Source organism: Nilaparvata lugens, chromosome 5 (assembly GCF_014356525.2).
Source record: "Nilaparvata lugens isolate BPH chromosome 5, ASM1435652v1, whole genome shotgun sequence".
Taxonomy (NCBI): domain Eukaryota; kingdom Metazoa; phylum Arthropoda; class Insecta; order Hemiptera; family Delphacidae; genus Nilaparvata; species Nilaparvata lugens.
Genome location: NC_052508.1, coordinates 32,177,571 through 32,196,777, shown reverse-complemented (window position 1 = coordinate 32,196,777; position 19,207 = coordinate 32,177,571). Strand labels below are relative to the sequence as shown.

General features: G+C 34.2%; 1 protein-coding gene across 3 annotated transcripts in view; it reads right to left on the bottom strand.

Annotated features, from left to right (window-relative positions):
* LOC111046234 (vacuolar protein sorting-associated protein 54) overlaps positions 1–19,207 on the bottom strand; it is a 66,720-nt gene that overhangs the window by 35,885 nt on the left and 11,628 nt on the right. For 2 of the 3 annotated variants that reach the window (XM_039428177.1, XM_039428179.1), the window contains 3 exons: positions 9,076–9,358; positions 6,802–6,924; positions 3,123–3,225 (listed from right to left, as the gene is read on the bottom strand). In XM_039428177.1, the coding sequence (XP_039284111.1) occupies positions 3,123–3,225; positions 6,802–6,924; positions 9,076–9,358 (509 nt within the window). Of the gene's footprint in view, positions 1–3,122; positions 3,226–6,801; positions 6,925–9,075; positions 9,359–12,536; positions 12,742–19,207 lie in introns of those variants that run through there. The other variant, XM_039428178.1, reaches the window with a different exon arrangement.

Sequence of the window (19,207 nt, the reverse complement as noted above, 5' to 3'; positions counted from 1 at the left end):
CCTATTACCATAGGTAAGGAAAGTATTGCTTTCCGAAAAAAATTAAGGTACCCAAATTTCTAAATTTCTATACGTTTCAAGGTCCGAAAGTGGTTTTTTGGGTATTGGTCTGTATGTGTGTGTGTGTGTGTGTGTGTGTGTGTGTGTGTGTGGTGTGTGTGTGTGTGTGTGGTGTGTGTGTGTGTGTGTATGAGTGTATGTGCGTCTGTGTACACGATATCTCATCTCCCAGTTAACGGAATGACTTGAAATTTGGAACGTATAGTCCTTACACTATAAGGATCCGACACGAACAATTTCGATCAAATGCAATCCAAGATGGCGGCTAAAATGGTGAAAATGTTGTCAAAAACAGTTTTTCGCGATTTTCTCGAAAACGGCTCCAACGATTTTGATCAAATTCATACCTGAAATAGTCATTGATAAGCTCTATCAACTGCAACAAGTCCTATATCTGTAAAAATTTCATGAGCTCCGCCCCATCTATGCAAAGTTTGATTTTAGATTTCCAATTATCAGGTCTCAGATATAATTGAAACGAAAAATTTCGAGTGGAAAAAATTGAGCATGGAAATCTCTTCAATTAATGTCCAGTAACATGTTCACCTAAAATTGAAAATAAGCTTGAAATTTGAGAAAATTTAACTATTCAATATTGCAAACTTTTGGCAACTGTTGATTCTATTAAATCATTCACTATGAAGAGATTGCAGATCTCGTGTGTATCCAACATTATTGTCCTATCACCAGCTGTCTCATATCTTTCAATCAATCAATCAATTTATTTAGCCTGGCGATACAGTAGTACATAAGGCTACGTCACAAAATATTTTATAAAATTACGATACATAATAAAATCATAATTAGGTCAAAATACATAATAAAAAATCCTTAAAATGAGTAAAGACAACAATATCAATGAATAGCATTCAATAGTTCACCCATAATAGGGCTACGTTATAATTAACTATTTCATGTAATAGTTGACATTAATAATTTATTCTACCTACCACTGTCCTGAATTCCTCAAAAGAGTAGAATAGATTTTCTATGAGCCATTTTCTTAAATGTCTGAGGAATACAGGAAGGGGAAGGGTACGGAAGGAGGCTGGTAACAGGTTGAAAAATGTTATCCCCACTATTGGAAAACTTGAAAGAGATTTGCTGAGTCTGCACCTAGGTACATGCAGATCTCCACTGGCCCTAGTCGGATAATTGTGAATATCACTGGCAACCGTCAGTACATTTTCCCTCAATTTTATCTCTTTCAAGCACTGATACAAAAATTCATTGAAGACTGTTAATATTGAATTTTCCTTGAATAGAGGTTTACAATGATCTAGGTAATCTGCATTGCTTATTATTCTGACTGCATTCTTCTGTAAAACTAATATTTTTTTACACCTGAGGAATGGCCCCATAACCTGATACCATAAGACATGATGACCAGCTGGCTCAAATCTTTGAATAGTAGATTTGAGATGCGCGAGAACACTAGCGTCAGGTGATAAATTTTCATAACGGCAAGGAAAGTTGTGTGAGTGCGCCACACCAGATATTTCAATTTTTACATAGGCTTACTATCATAGAAAAAAGATAGCATAAGAAGATAGTATCCCATATGGTACAGTAAAAATCTGGTGTGGCGTACTCAAACAACTTTCCTTGCCGTTATGAAAATTGATCACCTGACGCTAGTGTAAACGCGCATCTCAAGTCAAAGATCTGAGCCAGCTGGTGACAGTTCAATAACGTTGGATACACACGAGATCTGCAATCTCTTCATAGTGAATGATTTAATAGAATCAACAGTTGCCAAAAGTTTGCAATATTGAATAGTTAAATTTTCTCAAATTTCAAGCTTATTTTCAATTTTAGGTGCATGTTACTGGACATTAATTGAAGAGATTTCCATGCTCAATTTTTCCCACTCGAAATTTTTCGTTTCAATTATATCTGAGACCTGATAATTGGAAATCTAAAATCGAACTTTGGATAGATGGGGCGGAGCTCCTGAAATTTTTACAGATATGGGACTTGTGGCAGTTGATATAGCTTATCAATGACTATTTTAGGTATAAATTTGATCAAAATCGTTGGAGCCATTTTAGAGAAAATCGCGAAAACCCCTGTTTTTGACAGCATTTTCACCATTTTAGCCGCCATCTTGAATCGCATTTGATCGAAATTGTTCGTGTCGGATCCTTATAGTGTAAGGACCTTAAGTTCCAAATTTCAAGTCATTCCGTTAATTGGGAGATGAGATATCGTGTACACAGACGCACATACACTCATACACACACACACACACACATACAGACCAATACCCAAAAACCACTTTTTTGGACTCAGGGGACCTCAAAACGTATAGAAATTTAGAAAATGGGGTACCTTAATTTTTTTCGGAAAGCAATACTAAAAATATATAAAAATTAATCTATAGTAAGTATAGAGTAAAAATAGCGTGGGAAGATATCCCATGCTATAGTGTGTTCATGTTCCAAATTTCACTTTTTGTTCAAGCCTATAGCCCACATAGTTATTTTTCGTGAAGCTAGGTGCCGTTGGTAATCTCTCATACTGTGCCATTCATACACTTTCACCCTGCCAAGATAGTAATAATCAACAATAGACTACAGTAATCGACAATAAATGGCCTAAACAAACAGTGAAATTTGGTGCAATAACACACTATTAACATGATATTTTTCTTCTATGTTATAAATAAGATAATATATGTTGCCTTTGTCACCAGATTATTGAATTTGTTGTATTTGATTTGATCATTTATCATAAGAAAAAGTTTCAATGACTGCTATTTTACTCATAAATTAAAAGAGTCCAAATCACAATTTCATTAATTTTCTTCAAGTTCAGTGAAAAAAATGTCTCTGAACAAACGAACGTATTATAACGAGGATTTTTATTCTTTCCTAACCTTTAAGGTTCTTTGGATCTTTTCCAAGAGTTTGAGAATGAACTAGACTGAAACATATTCAAGAATACTTTGACAGACAATATAAGTAAATGTAACATTCGTTAGGACCGTTATTTTTGTAGGGCTACTCGCACTAGCTAGTCGACAAAAAAGAAGGCCATTAAAGCAGAAAGATACAACTCACCAACTGGTTTTCCTATTCTAAGATTGGGGAAATTCTGTAGCAATTCTGCATGAGAATGTGGCTTTGGCACAGACAGATTCAGCCTCTCATGTTTTCGTTGTCTCTGTTGAAAAACAAAGAGAATAGCATGAAGAAATTACTAATAAATAGTCGAATTATATCACATTTTTAAAAAATTCCAAAGTTCACAATATATTGTATTCTCAATTATTACTTTCAAATTTGTGGAGGTATTAATTTTTTACTTTCCTTGCCCTATTACCATAGGTAAGGAAAGTATTGCTTTCCGAAAAAAATTAAGGTACCCAAATTTCTTAATTTCTATACGTTTCAAGGTCCGAAAGTGGTTTTTTGGGTATTGGTCTGTATGTGTGTGTGTGTGTGTGTGTGTGTGTGTGTGTGTGTGTGTGTGTGTGTGTGTGTGTGTGTGTGTGTGTATGAGTGTATGTGCGTCTGTGTACACGATATCTCATCTCCCAGTTAACGGAATGACTTGAAATTTGGAACGTATAGTCCTTACACTATAAGGATCCGACACGAACAATTTCGATCAAATGCAATCCAAGATGGCGGCTAAAATGGTGAAAATGTTGTCAAAAACAGTTTTTCGCGATTTTCTCGAAAACGGCTCCAACGATTTTGATCAAATTCATACCTGAAATAGTCATTGATAAGCTCTATCAACTGCAACAAGTCCTATATCTGTAAAAATTTCATGAGCTCCGCCCCATCTATGCAAAGTTTGATTTTAGATTTCCAATTATCAGGTCTCAGATATAATTGAAACGAAAAATTTCGAGTGGAAAAAATTGAGCATGGAAATCTCTTCAATTAATGTCCAGTAACATGTTCACCTAAAATTGAAAATAAGCTTGAAATTTGAGAAAATTTAACTATTCAATATTGCAAACTTTTGGCAACTGTTGATTCTATTAAATCATTCACTATGAAGAGATTGCAGATCTCGTGTGTATCCAACATTATTGTCCTATCACCAGCTGTCTCATATCTTTCAATCAATCAATCAATTTATTTAGCCTGGCGATACAGTAGTACATAAGGCTACGTCACAAAATATTTTATAAAATTACGATACATAATAAAATCATAATTAGGTCAAAATACATAATAAAAAATCCTTAAAATGAGTAAAGACAACAATATCAATGAATAGCATTCAATAGTTCACCCATAATAGGGCTACGTTATAATTAACTATTTCATGTAATAGTTGACATTAATAATTTATTCTACCTACCACTGTCCTGAATTCCTCAAAAGAGTAGAATAGATTTTCTATGAGCCATTTTCTTAAATGTCTGAGGAATACAGGAAGGGGAAGGGTACGGAAGGAGGCTGGTAACAGGTTGAAAAATGTTATCCCCACTATTGGAAAACTTGAAAGAGATTTGCTGAGTCTGCACCTAGGTACATGCAGATCTCCACTGGCCCTAGTCGGATAATTGTGAATATCACTGGCAACCGTCAGTACATTTTCCCTCAATTTTATCTCTTTCAAGCACTGATACAAAAATTCATTGAAGACTGTTAATATTGAATTTTCCTTGAATAGAGGTTTACAATGATCTAGGTAATCTGCATTGCTTATTATTCTGACTGCATTCTTCTGTAAAACTAATATTTTTTACACCTGAGGAATGGCCCCATAACCTGATACCATAAGACATGATGACCAGCTGGCTCAAATCTTTGAATAGTAGATTTGAGATGCGCGAGAACACTAGCGTCAGGTGATAAATTTTCATAACGGCAAGGAAAGTTGTGTGAGTGCGCCACACCAGATATTTCAATTTTACATAGGCTTACTATCATAGAAAAAAGATAGCATAAGAAGATAGTATCCCATATGGTACAGTAAAAATCTGGTGTGGCGTACTCAAACAACTTTCCTTGCCGTTATGAAAATTGATCACCTGACGCTAGTGTAAACGCGCATCTCAAGTCAAAGATCTGAGCCAGCTGGTGACAGTTCAATAACGTTGGATACACACGAGATCTGCAATCTCTTCATAGTGAATGATTTAATAGAATCAACAGTTGCCAAAAGTTTGCAATATTGAATAGTTAAATTTTCTCAAATTTCAAGCTTATTTTCAATTTTAGGTGCATGTTACTGGACATTAATTGAAGAGATTTCCATGCTCAATTTTTCCCACTCGAAATTTTCGTTTCAATTATATCTGAGACCTGATAATTGGAAATCTAAAATCGAACTTTGGATAGATGGGGCGGAGCTCCTGAAATTTTTACAGATATGGGACTTGTGGCAGTTGATATAGCTTATCAATGACTATTTTAGGTATAAATTTGATCAAAATCGTTGGAGCCATTTTAGAGAAAATCGCGAAAACCCCTGTTTTTGACAGCATTTTCACCATTTTAGCCGCCATCTTGAATCGCATTTGATCGAAATTGTTCGTGTCGGATCCTTATAGTGTAAGGACCTTAAGTTCCAAATTTCAAGTCATTCCGTTAATTGGGAGATGAGATATCGTGTACACAGACGCACATACACTCATACACACACACACACACACATACAGACCAATACCCAAAAACCACTTTTTTGGACTCAGGGGACCTCAAAACGTATAGAAATTTAGAAAATGGGGTACCTTAATTTTTTTCGGAAAGCAATACTAAAAATATATAAAAATTAATCTATAGTAAGTATAGAGTAAAAATAGCGTGGGAAGATATCCCATGCTATAGTGTGTTCATGTTCCAAATTTCACTTTTTGTTCAAGCCTATAGCCCACATAGTTATTTTTCGTGAAGCTAGGTGCCGTTGGTAATCTCTCATACTGTGCCATTCATACACTTTCACCCTGCCAAGATAGTAATAATCAACAATAGACTACAGTAATCGACAATAAATGGCCTAAACAAACAGTGAAATTTGGTGCAATAACACACTATTAACATGATATTTTTCCTCTATACATTATATAAATAGACCTACAATGCATTCATTTTTACTGTTTTACTATTTGTTCTGAATCATTTGATTGATAGTCGGCTTTCCTGCTTCTTCAAGAAACTTTTCAATTGTATATTACTTAATTACTAAAGACATATGATATACATGTCTATAAGAATATACAGTATTTATTATAAGAATACAGAATAGTTTTTGGTTTTGGATTAGAGCTAGCTCGGAATCATTGTACAGTAAAAAGAACAATCACAGATATGTTGTTTGATACTTTAACTAGCAAGTCAGATTAATGATAAATGAAAGATATACACAAGAATGTATAAAATGATTAGAAAATTGCTTTAAATAAATAGACATATTTATTTATCTTATTGAAATTGAGTTTTATATTCCACTCATATAAGATCGATCATCATTAATTTCATAATATTTGAGATGAAAGTTTTCTTCATCCAATTTATTCTTGGATCAATTCAAATGAAATGTATAAAAGTCTTAGCAGCCATAACATGATTGGATGATTACATCATGTTGTATTCAATTATTCAATAGCAGTGACATTTTAGAGTTCAGATTGATATATTACCCAATACGAGTTATTTATAATGAGTAAAGAGAACAGTTAAAACTATCACTGATATTTTTCGAAACATAATTATAGACTGATGAGTAGGATACATCACGCGTAACAATGATAGAATAAGAATAGGAGTCACTCACCTTAGCTATCTTCTTGAGATAAGATTGAAAGTGTTGTATGGTAATATTTGGTAAATAACTAGGTCCAGGTACATCGAATACTTCAACAAAGCCATCTCCCCATGTTTTTGTAAAAAAGTCTTTCTGAAAACGAAATTTCAAACGTTATTGAGAATGAATCATTTTTTACTATTACTATTTTCCTTTCTTACAATTTGCTTGACCACCCTTCCCTGAGCTCTGATTCTCAAGGGAGATTGGCGATAACGTGTGGGTTGGTGAATTCTGAATTCACTTACATTTATTTCAAATTAATTTTCAAAAAAGGCAATTGAACAATTTCATTATTTTTCTGAATGAATTCTAAATAATTTATAACTGAATAAATTAATGATTTCCTAAAACCGAATACAATAAAATTAGTGATTATTACTTGATTTGAAAGTGTTTCACAGTTTAAAACTATGGACTCGTTGAAAATGTATTAGTTATTTTTTATAAAGTGACTGTTTTTTACAAAGCAAGTGACGCTTTGCGCTGCACGGGGTGCCTAGTTTATAAATAATTATGTTATTATGTTATTGTGCTTTCATGTATTTAAAAGCACAAACTCAAAAGGTTTTTAATACGGCTAGAAACACATGAGGAGTTTTTTTTCAGACGAGTCGGCACGACAGTACAGGAAGATCTCTGATTGACTGATAGGGTTGGCGTATCGAGAACTAGCCAATCGGAGAGCTTCCTGTCCTGTCATGCTGAGCTGACTCACCTGAAAAATTCCTCATGTATTTAGCCTAACAGTTATCCCTGGTTCTCATGATTTTGGTAGACGTTGTAGATACAGGAGACATTACCGGAAGCATTCAACTAGAATCATATCGACATTTACTTGAACAGGTTACAAGTTCAGTTACGTGTAAGTACCAAAGTAACTCAAATGTGTAACTCAAACCGTGCCATACTTCGGTGTCTTCAAGTTACATGTTTCCGGTGCTCCAGTAACTGGAACATCTACTGAAATCGTGAAAACTAAATTATTAACGAGATAATATTAATATTAATATAATATTACTTACGAGACAAATTCTTTTGTTTTTGAAGGACAGTGATTTATTAATTTATTTTACAGAATACCACAGGTTTCCACTAGAATATGTCATTGATACATGAAATGCTAACAATAAATACCACAAAATTCATTCCTTGCAATGAACAAATCAGCTTAAAATAGAATTAAATTAAGAAGAACATAACTAACAAATGAAAATAAAATTAAAATAAAACAAACTGAATACTAACTAAACTCACTATCTTACTTACGAGACAAATTCTTTTGTTTTTGAAGGACAGTGATTTATTAATTTATTTTACAGAATACCACAGGTTTCCACTTGAATATGTCATTGATACATGAAATGCTAACAATAAATACCACAGAATTCATTCCTTGCAATGAACAAATCAGCTTAAAATAGAATTAAATGAAGAAGAAAATAACAAACAAATAAAAATAAAATTAAAATAAAACAAACTGAATATTAACTAAACTAGCACCTACATCTACTGTGACTTTGCTCCAACTATTTTAGAATCCTAATTCGAATAAAGGTATGTCAAGAGTAAAAGTGATATTTAAGATTTGCAAGGGAACAGTCCCTTGACACTAATTGACCGAACGTAGTGAGGTCTATGTTTCAACTCGGATTTTCTTTTGTCTGTCTGTATGTAACGCAATTACGGCCCAACGCATTGATAGAATTCGATGAGATTTGGCAGGAATATTCATTCCTTTTTCAACTGCGCGTCGATGTATAGGCTACACAAGGTTTTTTGAAATTTTGCATTTTAAGGATAATATGAAAAGAAAAGAAATTCCTCCATACTCTGATATCACTATAAATATATCATCTACTTTGAAGATAGGATTAGTCAGACTATAGAAATTATAACATTCTTGATTGAAAAAAAATTAATATTAAAATAGTTGAGAAATATTTTCATCAGATGGAAAGATTATCACGGAACTGGATAAATTATCATATATGGGATACAAATTCAAACGTGAAACGAGTTTATTAACATAAGTGAGTTTTTGATCTTGGAGAAAACAAATAACAGTTTTTAAGAGTAAACTATGATTCAATTGTGAATTGTGATTTAACTGAATCAACTAGAACAGGTGACATCAGATACTTGAAGATGAGAAAACTGCGTGAGGTCTACTGTTCACAGAACTACTAGTCATATTGTGCTGTTCAATGATTAATAGAGAACTATTTGATGCGCCGGACGAACCTGTTTGCCCTTGCCGGGATCATTGAGCACAGCGGGCAGATTCTGGGAGGCGGAGTAGAAGGACCATTTGATGACGTCAGCACCGTCTCCTCGGGAGGAGCTGGAAGCGGTGGACACCTTGCGCCGGGGGTGGTTGTTGTTTGCCACATGGTGCCTGTGGATGTGCTGCTCGTAGTCCGCTCCATTCACCCCCTCCACCGGCAGAGTGCAGCATACGCGATTGTCTCCGTAACGGCACACGAATGAGCCGCCCTCCCGGGTGCAGTGCTTTTCCCCAAGGTGTCTGGTTAACAAATTTAAAATAATAATAAAAACATTCACTCTTCATAGCTTTACATGATAAAATGTAATAGGAATAAATTATCACTTTTCCACTCTTTCTGATCAGTCACTGTCACTCTCTCTCTCTCACTCTCTCTCTCTCTCTCTCTCTCTCTCTCTCTCTCTCTTGGCTGCTCTACAGCCCGGGGTGGACTTTAGCATTATCTACCACTCATCCACTTATCCCTGTCAGCAGTCTTGCACTGCCTTTCTCTCACCTCAAATCCTGCCAAGTCATTTATTACAGAGTCCTTTCTGATCAGTAGGTTAACATAAATATACAAATATATACAACCCAGTAATATATCTACAATACACAATTACCCAGTAAACGATCTCTAGTGAACACTAGAGAATATTGTTAACATCTACTAGCATAAGGCCCATATGTACCATCTCGATTTAAACTGGAATACATCAGCTGTTAGTTTATTATTATATATTTTTATATATTTTTTATTAGTGAGGGTGATGTCCACATAAGCTAATAGGCTTGTGCGTGGGTAATGAGTGAGAGGGATGATGATGAGAGATGACAACTACTAGGTAGTCGGGACCGACGGTTTATCGTCTCCTTCGAAAGACGGGGTGGCCGTATCTATGTGATTGTGCTGTGGTCAAAAACTTTTGCTCCGGTCGAAATTCGAACTCGGGTCTCTTGATTATTAGACCGACGCTTTATCACTTACTCCAACGAGCCACGTTTAAACGAGCCGGGTTTAAACCCGGAATGGGAGACATTTTATTAAATGCGACCATGCCTACATCTACTCGCAGATTACCGCTAAACGTAGATGGAGGTGGATGAAGTTCAAGGTGCACTGATGCTCACATTGGATGCACATCTCAAAATAGCAAATATTCAAAACCACAAATCGTATCGCACTCTCACACTCAATATTATATTATATTTAGTACTGGATGGTTTCTATTTTTACTTTCCTTGCCCTATTACCATAGGTAAGGAAAGTATTGCTTTCCGAAAAAAATTAAGGTACCCCAATTTCCAAATTTCTATACGTTTCAAGGTCCCATGAGTCCAAAAACGTGGTTTTTGGGCATTGGTCTGTATGTGTGTGTGTGTGTGTGTGTGTGTGTGTGTGTGTGGTGTGTGTGGTGTGGTGTGTGTGTGTGTGTGTGTGTGTGTGTGTGGTGTGGTGTGTGTGTGTGTGTGTGTGTGTGTGTGTGTGTGTGTGTGTGTGTGGTGTGTGTGTGTGTGTGTGTGTGTGTGTGTGGTGTGTGTGTGTGTGTGTGTGTGTGTGTGTGTGTGTGTGTGTGTGTGTGTGTGTGTGTGTGTGTGTGTGTGTGTGTGTGTGTGTGTGTGTGTGTGTGGTGTGTGTGTGTGTGTGTGTGTGTGTGTGTGTGTGTGTGTGTGTGTGGTGTGGTGTGTGTGTGTGTGTGTGTGTGTATGAGTGTATGTGCGTCTGTGTACACGATATCTCATCTCCCAATTAACGGAATGACTTGAAATTTGGAACTTAAGGTCCTTACAATAAAAGGATCCGACACGAACAATTTCGATCTGATGCAATTCAAGATGGGCGGATAAAATGGTGAAAATGTTGTCAAAGACAGGGTTTTTCGCGATTTTCTCGAAAACGGCTCCAACGATTTTGATCAAATGTATACCTAAAATAGTCATTGATAAGCTCTATCAACTGCCACAAGTCCCATATCTGTAAAAATTTCAGGAGCTCCGCCCCATCTATGCAAAGTTTGATTTTAGATTCCCAATTATCAGGTTTTAGATACAATATTTAAACAAAAAATTCCAAGTGGGAAAGATTGAGCATGAAAATCTCTTCAATTAATGTTCAGTAACATTTTCACCTAAAATTGAAAATAAGCTCGAAATTTGAGAAAATGTTATTATTTCAATTACAAACTGTTGATTCTATTAAATCATTCACTATGAAGAGATAGTGAACTTCGTGTGTCTCCAGCGTTATTGTCCTGTCACCAGCTGGCTTGGATCTTTGAATAGTAGACTTGAGATGCGCGGGAACACTAGCGTCAGGTGATCAATTTTCATAACGGCAAGGAAAGTTGTGTGAGTGCGACACACCAGATTTTTGTATAATTTATTTACTTAATCACAATTGTCACATAGTAGGTGATATTCAGAATAATAAGAATTATAATAATGCATATAACTAGACGTATGTTAAACATTAGAGATTAAATACATCATCTATGAATACATAAAAATATACTGATTGCTATAATAACGCATCAAATATATAAAATAAATATATATATATAATCAAATATATATTCAGGAAGTTTTATCCCATCACTTGATTAATTATTATTAAAATTGAAATTCGGCAGCGTTGTAAGTAGTTTTGTAAAGTAATATTTCCCTGTTTTTTCAAGAGTTTAACAATAATATTATTGTCTTTGGTAGTTTTTGAATGACTAAATTTTGACAGGTAAGTAGACAGTAAGTTTTGACTTACGTGAAGTAAGTAGATAAGTTGACGTATATGAACACCCCCTGAAGCTACTGTTTGCATGAGTGCATGAAAATTTATCAGGTAGAACTTTTCAAGATAATGAGGCCTACCTAAGTGTCATATAATAAAGAAAAAAGTTGCCAAAAGGATTTTCTATTGAATATAACAAATTGAAAAACGGAAATTCAGATTCCACTAAAAATTCAAAGGGTTTGAAAATGTTTTTATTCGACAAGAACTTGAAAAATACTGAGATGCATTATACACCTTTCTCTACGGAATTTCACCAATAAGGCCATCCAAAACTACAGAAATATAACACAGATATTACCTATCTCAGTTATTAATTTTACCATTACGGCAATTTTTTGTATAATATATCATCGATAGAAATGTTTCAGTATTGTAATTTAACTATAAGACACTAAGTTGATATGTAATGCATTTGGCCTTTAATTGAACCAGGATTTCAAAGAATGATATCAAATACGTAATGACAGGCTCAGTCATCAACAGGTGTTTTTAAATTGACAGATATAGAGGTGCGACTGTCGTATAAGATTATCAAAATACGATCTGAAAGAATTTCTCTACAAAATATTATACGATCAAACAAACTAACTCAATTGTTTTAATGAGTTAAGCTCAGGGCCAGATAACATGTCAGCATGTAAAACTACTCACCTATCAGCAAAACATGATGGAAAAAATAAGTACTGTATTTTAAGCATGATTATTATAAAAATGTCCACATAAAATAGCTAAAAAAATTTTTGTTAATGTACAAAATAAAATTGAACACATCAAGGCAAAACTCCATTAGAATATGAAAGTGGAAAAAAAGTTTATTGGTTGTCAGTGGCCACATATCACTATTGCAGCACCTACTGAGTTGATAGCAACCGAAACTGAATTTATTATCACCATCAGGCTGACAACGTGACAAAACAACTAATACTGAGCCTTTTCTGGATATTATAATCACCAAGGAGCTCCACGTAGTGAAGCATTCAGTTCTTATCAGCAATGTGAGTAGGTCAATAATTATAATGGTTGTCATAAACCTGCACTTATGAAGTATAAATAATTTTCCAATTGAAAAGGAGATACTATGCAAAGATTTATGTTGCTGTATTATTTATCTTCTAATTGTAATATATATTCAACCACTATCTACATCTCTAAATCTAATCATTCACCTATTTATTACTACATGTGTTATTCCATAAGTTATACGTTTAATAAATACACATTTCAATGCTAAATTTATTGATTGGAGTTTGTATTCACTTGAACATCAAAAAGAGAAATTAAACTATAACATCATAGTTTTTGTACCTGAAGGTTGAAATTGATTATTGAGTAAAATCTCTACTTAGTTCCTACTCGTAGAATATTTGTAATGTACTGTTGGCAAGTGACTGATCTGTATAGCCTAATCAATAATCAACTGATTTGATCGACTGACAAAAACGTTAGTCGATGTGCACCTGCAGCTCGTTGAATGGAAACATACGGCAGACGCAGAGCATGAAGCGCGGTTTGTCTCAATAATGCAAATCAGTATTACTCTCCATTACGTAAGCAATTGAGCCAAGAGAGGCAAATACGAGAGGGCGGCAAAGTTCATAGTTATGAGAGTATGCATTATCAAACCTCAAACTAAATTTAGTAGTCTTAAGAACGGATTCCAGATCCAATACAGTAGAACATTTTGATAATTGATAACAGATTCCAAATCAATAAAACAGCATATTTTCATCTATTGAATAATTCCAGTGTATTGTATTTAGAAAAAAAAACTACGTGTTAGGTCTTCAATTTTGATTTGATAATATTAATTATTATTTCATATCGTTCTCAAAATTATTTTAAATATTTTCTACTGTGGATGATGCTTATAAACTTTTTGCTCCTGTATGGCATGGCTAATAAGACGATGAAATGACGTCCATGCCAACAAATGGGATTCAAACCCATCCACGATCTGGAGCGATAGCAGACTGAAAGCCTTGGAACAACACTTGGCTAACGTGGCCGGCGGTTGAATGTTCCATTCTATCAAGTCTTACTCTGTTGAAGCATTCTATTTTTCATTGACATAAAGGTTAAATTCACGTTGAGACAAAGATTGAAAATGGGATAACTATACAAATAGTGTTAAGATGGGAGCAGTCAAAACTGCGCTTCAATACGTGAACAATTTCGAATAGGTGCGGTTCTGATACTTCTGACCTCAGCTTCACCTCAACTATGTGATCAGATAACTTAAACTACAACAATATTTGACCAATAAGGTACCGTAGAGCAAATCGTAACATGTTTGACCATTAAAAGCTACATTTTTTCACGTAATGATCTTTTTATGGTTGAATCATGTGTGTGACAAATTTATTACGAATGAAAACACCAATAAAAGAGAGTTCATTTGATAAACTGGAACTAGAGAATTTTTGACAGAAACTTGACTTGCAATGATATTTCTTGATTGAATGGACTTGTATCATTATAACTGACACACATTATCAATCTTTATCTATTTATATAAAAGCGAAATGGCACTCACTGACTGACTGACTGACTGACTGACTGACTCACTCACTCACTCACTTACTCACTCGCAGAACTAAAAATCTACCGGACCAAAAACGTTCAAATTTGGTAGGTATGTTCAGTTGGCCCTTTAGAGGCGCACTAAGAAATCTTTTGGCAATATTTTAACTCTAAGGGTTGTTTTTAAGGGTTTAAAGTTCGTCTTTTAGCATGTATATTCTTCTTCTCCCAATCTCTTAATTATAATTGAAATTTCCATATCATATGTTACTATAGAACTATAATCTAGATAGAGTACCTCTTCGAAACAGTTGTTAACTGGCACCTAAATTAATAATTTTGCCAGGTTGGCATTAAGTTAAGTTGACTTTGTTAGGTTGGCACCAAGTTGAAGATTTAAATGCATTTATCGCGGAAAAATTGATTGGGCACTGCTACTTCAATCCTGGGAATATTATATTACTAGCAGTCAGGCTCGCTTCGCTCGCCATATCCGTTTAGCCAGACGTTTAGTCTGGATCGTCCTAACATATGATAAAAATGCCCAAATAAAAAATGCAGGCGAGCGAAGCGAGCCTGCTGATCTCATCCTTGGACGATCCAGTCGGGGGTCCAGGGTGCGGAGCCCCCTGGCTAGACGGATATGGCGAGCGAAGCGAGCCTGACGGCTAGTGTTAATATAGAACTATAATATAGAGAGAGTACCTCTTCGAAACAGTTGTTAACTGGTAACTTTAATAATAATTTCACCAAGTTGAAGATTGAAATGCATTTATCGCGGAAAAATTGATTGGGCACTGCTACTTCAATCAGAGCTATTCCTGGGAATATTATATTACTAGCCGTCAGGCTCGCTTCGCTCGTCATATCCGTTTAGCCAGACGTTTAGTCTGGACCCCCGACTGGATCGTCCTAACATATGATAAAAATGCTCAAAAGAAAAATTCAGGCGAGCGAAGCGAGCCTGCTGATCTCATTCATGGACGATCCAGTCGGGTGTCCAGAGGGCGGAGCCCCCTGGCTAGACGGATATGGCGAGCGAAGCGAGCCTGACGGCTAGTAACTGTATAATCCAGAAAGTTTCATCCTTGATTCTGGTAAAACAAGTGTGGCGAAAATTAACAGTATTGAGAGCTAATTAATCACCACGGAAATTTACTTGGTCAACAGGTAAATTTGCCATATTTGCTGCATCTCAATTTTCACCATACTAAGGCAGTTCAAAAGTAAATTATAAAATTAATACAGTATTAAAAAATAAACCCAAATTTTTATGACTATTTCACAGGAAAGATAATGAATTGTTCTTTTATCTATGTTATAACTGGGATCCGTTTCTGTTATTCAACTAGGCTACCTACTCATCTCTTGAGTTCAACGTTTGCAAGATATTTTTGATAAATGAATCAAATAAATCATTACAGAAAAGGAAATCGGTGTCGCATTTAAAGGAATGGCCGTAGTCTAGAGGTTTAGACGTTGACTTTCTAATCCAGAGGCGCCCTGAAAATGAACAGTTGCTACTCGAAAACTCTGACATGCACCTGAGGCACCTATTATTCTACATCTATATTTATGGAAAACTTTTCCTCAATATAAAAGCACAGAAAGCATAAAATTATAGAAATATAATTTTATTTGGCTGCACTTCTCTCTCACTTACATTGATATTAAAATATCAATAGTATTATCATCTTATTTTAGTTTTAGTTGCGAGAGTATTATTATTTATTTATTCATGGAGACAACAGGTAAACCCCATTTTGCCTCCTTCACACAATACAATAATTTTCAACATAATACAATTTTCAATAAAAATAAGATGGAAAATGTGAGAAAATAATAAATTTATACCTAATTATAAAATTATAAAAATGAAATTAGATGTTAAATAGAAGAAATATTCAGTTGTATATAAAATAAAAAAAATACAGTAACTGAATTCAATATGAAAAATTCACATTAATACCTTAGCAAAGTATAATCATTACTAGTGTATAAACAAGAGAAAAGAATGTCTGTGTAATGTACTACCACTAGCCTTTATGAGGAGAATTGAAAAAAAAATAAATCGAAGGAATAAAAACGAAATGATGGACCACATACTACCATACTAAATCATATGAAATCGTTCGGAATTTGGAAGTGGAGAACCAGAAGATGTCCAAGTGCTCCGAACAGCTATTGAAAATTCTTTGAGCTTTACTTAAAGAAAAGTTGCAATGGTATTTATGTATATGTTAATTTTAGAAAGCAGGTAAGAAGAATAAATTTTATTATACAATAGATTGTACAAGAAAAAACAAGTAATTTAACATCACGTCTTACTTTCAGTGATCTAAAATTGAACATACTTCTGAAGGAATTGGTTGGATAGTCAAAGCGACAGAAAACACTGCGCTTTTTATATTACATGCACCTCAAAAATTTGTTTTGAAGGCGTTCTAGAAGGTGAATCTGTTCATTATGATAAGGATTTCATACTTTGCATGCATACTCTAACTCCTCACAATTGATTTGTACAAGAGTAGCAGAGGTACCACATTAGTGAAGGGTGAGAATGTCCTCAAAATGAAACCCATTTGTTGATAGGCTCTATTAGCTATGTAATCAATAAGTGCATTGAAAGAAAGGCCAGGGGCCTTTTACATAAAACCCTTGTAAAATCAAAATTTACAATCCTCTAAGATTATGTTTCATAAAAATAATTCTACACTTGTAAAATCACCTGTAATATTCGTCTGTATTACAGTTCCTTTTTTTTTAATTAATGTTTTCATTTGCCAGCGAGCCTAATATAATATTTGAACAAAGTGCTACTTAAAATGTTTTAGTGGAAAATCCACATTATCAAATTTCTGACGATGGACAGATTGCATTCATGCTGGAAAATAATTTTGTTTATGATAAATAGTTGAGAAATTATAATAACTACTTAACTAACATAACTTATTATAACAGTTATGTGAGTAGTAATGTTTCAAAAAAGTTAATTATCAAATGTTAATCATTAAATTAACGTGATTGATTAAATTTGTTTAATTAAAACATAGAACATTATGGACGAACATTTTATGAATATTTCCAATAACGCTTTATTGAGGGAAGCTTAATCTAAACCGTTCATTATATTGATAAGTTTCCTGTATCATATTGTAAGAAATTCTGTCCTTGAAAATTCTTGGCCTACGAATAATAACATAGTCATCTTTACCAGAACTAAAACTACTACCTTCATTCATTTCAACACGTTGCCTTTTCAACAAAATGTCGCTTTTCAAGATTCTACCTACACTTGTAAAAGTTTTAGGATGGTCTAAACAATGATAAAATATTCAACATCTTACAGGTCCAGTAAGTAATACAGGAAGTTTCTTTTTATGAAACACAACTATGATAAAATCCTATATTATTTACTTGTAATACAGGCGAATGTCTTGTAAATTGTTTTTCGCCCCACTTGGATGTAATGAGCTGGTTTACGTGCGTCATATGGAGGCTGAAAGTGATTGTTTTCTGACCAGGCCGGTAAAAGTTTTACGGCCCTAGGGCTGTAAAATAACCTTGAAGTCAGCTGATTCTGATTTGATGTGAACGTGTTTACAAAATAGTTTATGAAACGGAATCAGTTTATGCTTCTAGAATTGAATAAAGTTTTTGCAATAAGATACTATCATTTTATTTGGATGAATGAAATACAAATAATGAGATATTATAAACTATTCAAATTCAATTTTCAGAGTATAATAGAATCTAACCTCAAACCTCCTAGTACAGCGTTTATCATGGAACATGGTGGATAAACGGAATCATTTTATGCTTTTAGAATTCAATAAAGTATTCTGTAATAATATGCTATCATTTTATTTGGATGAATAAAATATAGATAAGATATATATTATAAACTATTCAAATAATTCTATTTTCAGAGTATGATAGAACTTCTAACCTAAACTTCCGTTGACATTCAGATTGGCCAAATTTCAAGTGTGCTAAAACAGCTGATCAAAAACTTTTCATTCTTTGTGTTTATCATTCAATAATCAAAACATTTATAATAATATCATCTTATTGTCATTTGGAAGAATAAAAAGTATCAACTCAATCTCTTACATAATTGAAAATCATCTTTTAGGTTATTTAGACAAATCAGAATAAAAAATAAAAATACTTGGACAATTTCTTGATATTCAGATTACCTCAGATTTGCTAGAGCTATGACCTTCCACTTTTGCTTTCGGAAGTGCTTATAATAGACAATTATTCTCATATATATATTGTTTATTTTCCTGTGTGGCGAAAAATAACGTTCTCACCATGGGCAAAAATGTTTTTCCGGCTCTCAATCTTTTCTTGTCCTCGGCCTACGTCCTCGGACTTGAAAACCGATTTCGAGCCAGAAAAGTCCCATTTTCGGCCCTAGGTGCGAAATATACTATTACAGGGAGAATTGTTTATGAAACACAAACTTCTAAATTTTACCTGTAATACAGGAACTTTTCCTGTATTACACAGGGTGTCCACTGAATCAGGCTCAGAAAATTCCCGTACAATTCCCGTATATTTCACGTTTTCCCGGTTTTCCTCGCTGGTTAAAACACATGTTTAATAATATGTAAAAAATATAGGTTGGAGAGGGGTTACTCAGAGCTTACACAGTAACTTACTATGAGGTTACTCAGAAGAGGGGTTAATTTGGAAAAAACGAAACTCCCTAACTTACTCTATACCCTATACCCTATAACATTATAGTCCAGTCACTACCGGTATATACATTGGTGTTTGCATTATATATTGTAGTT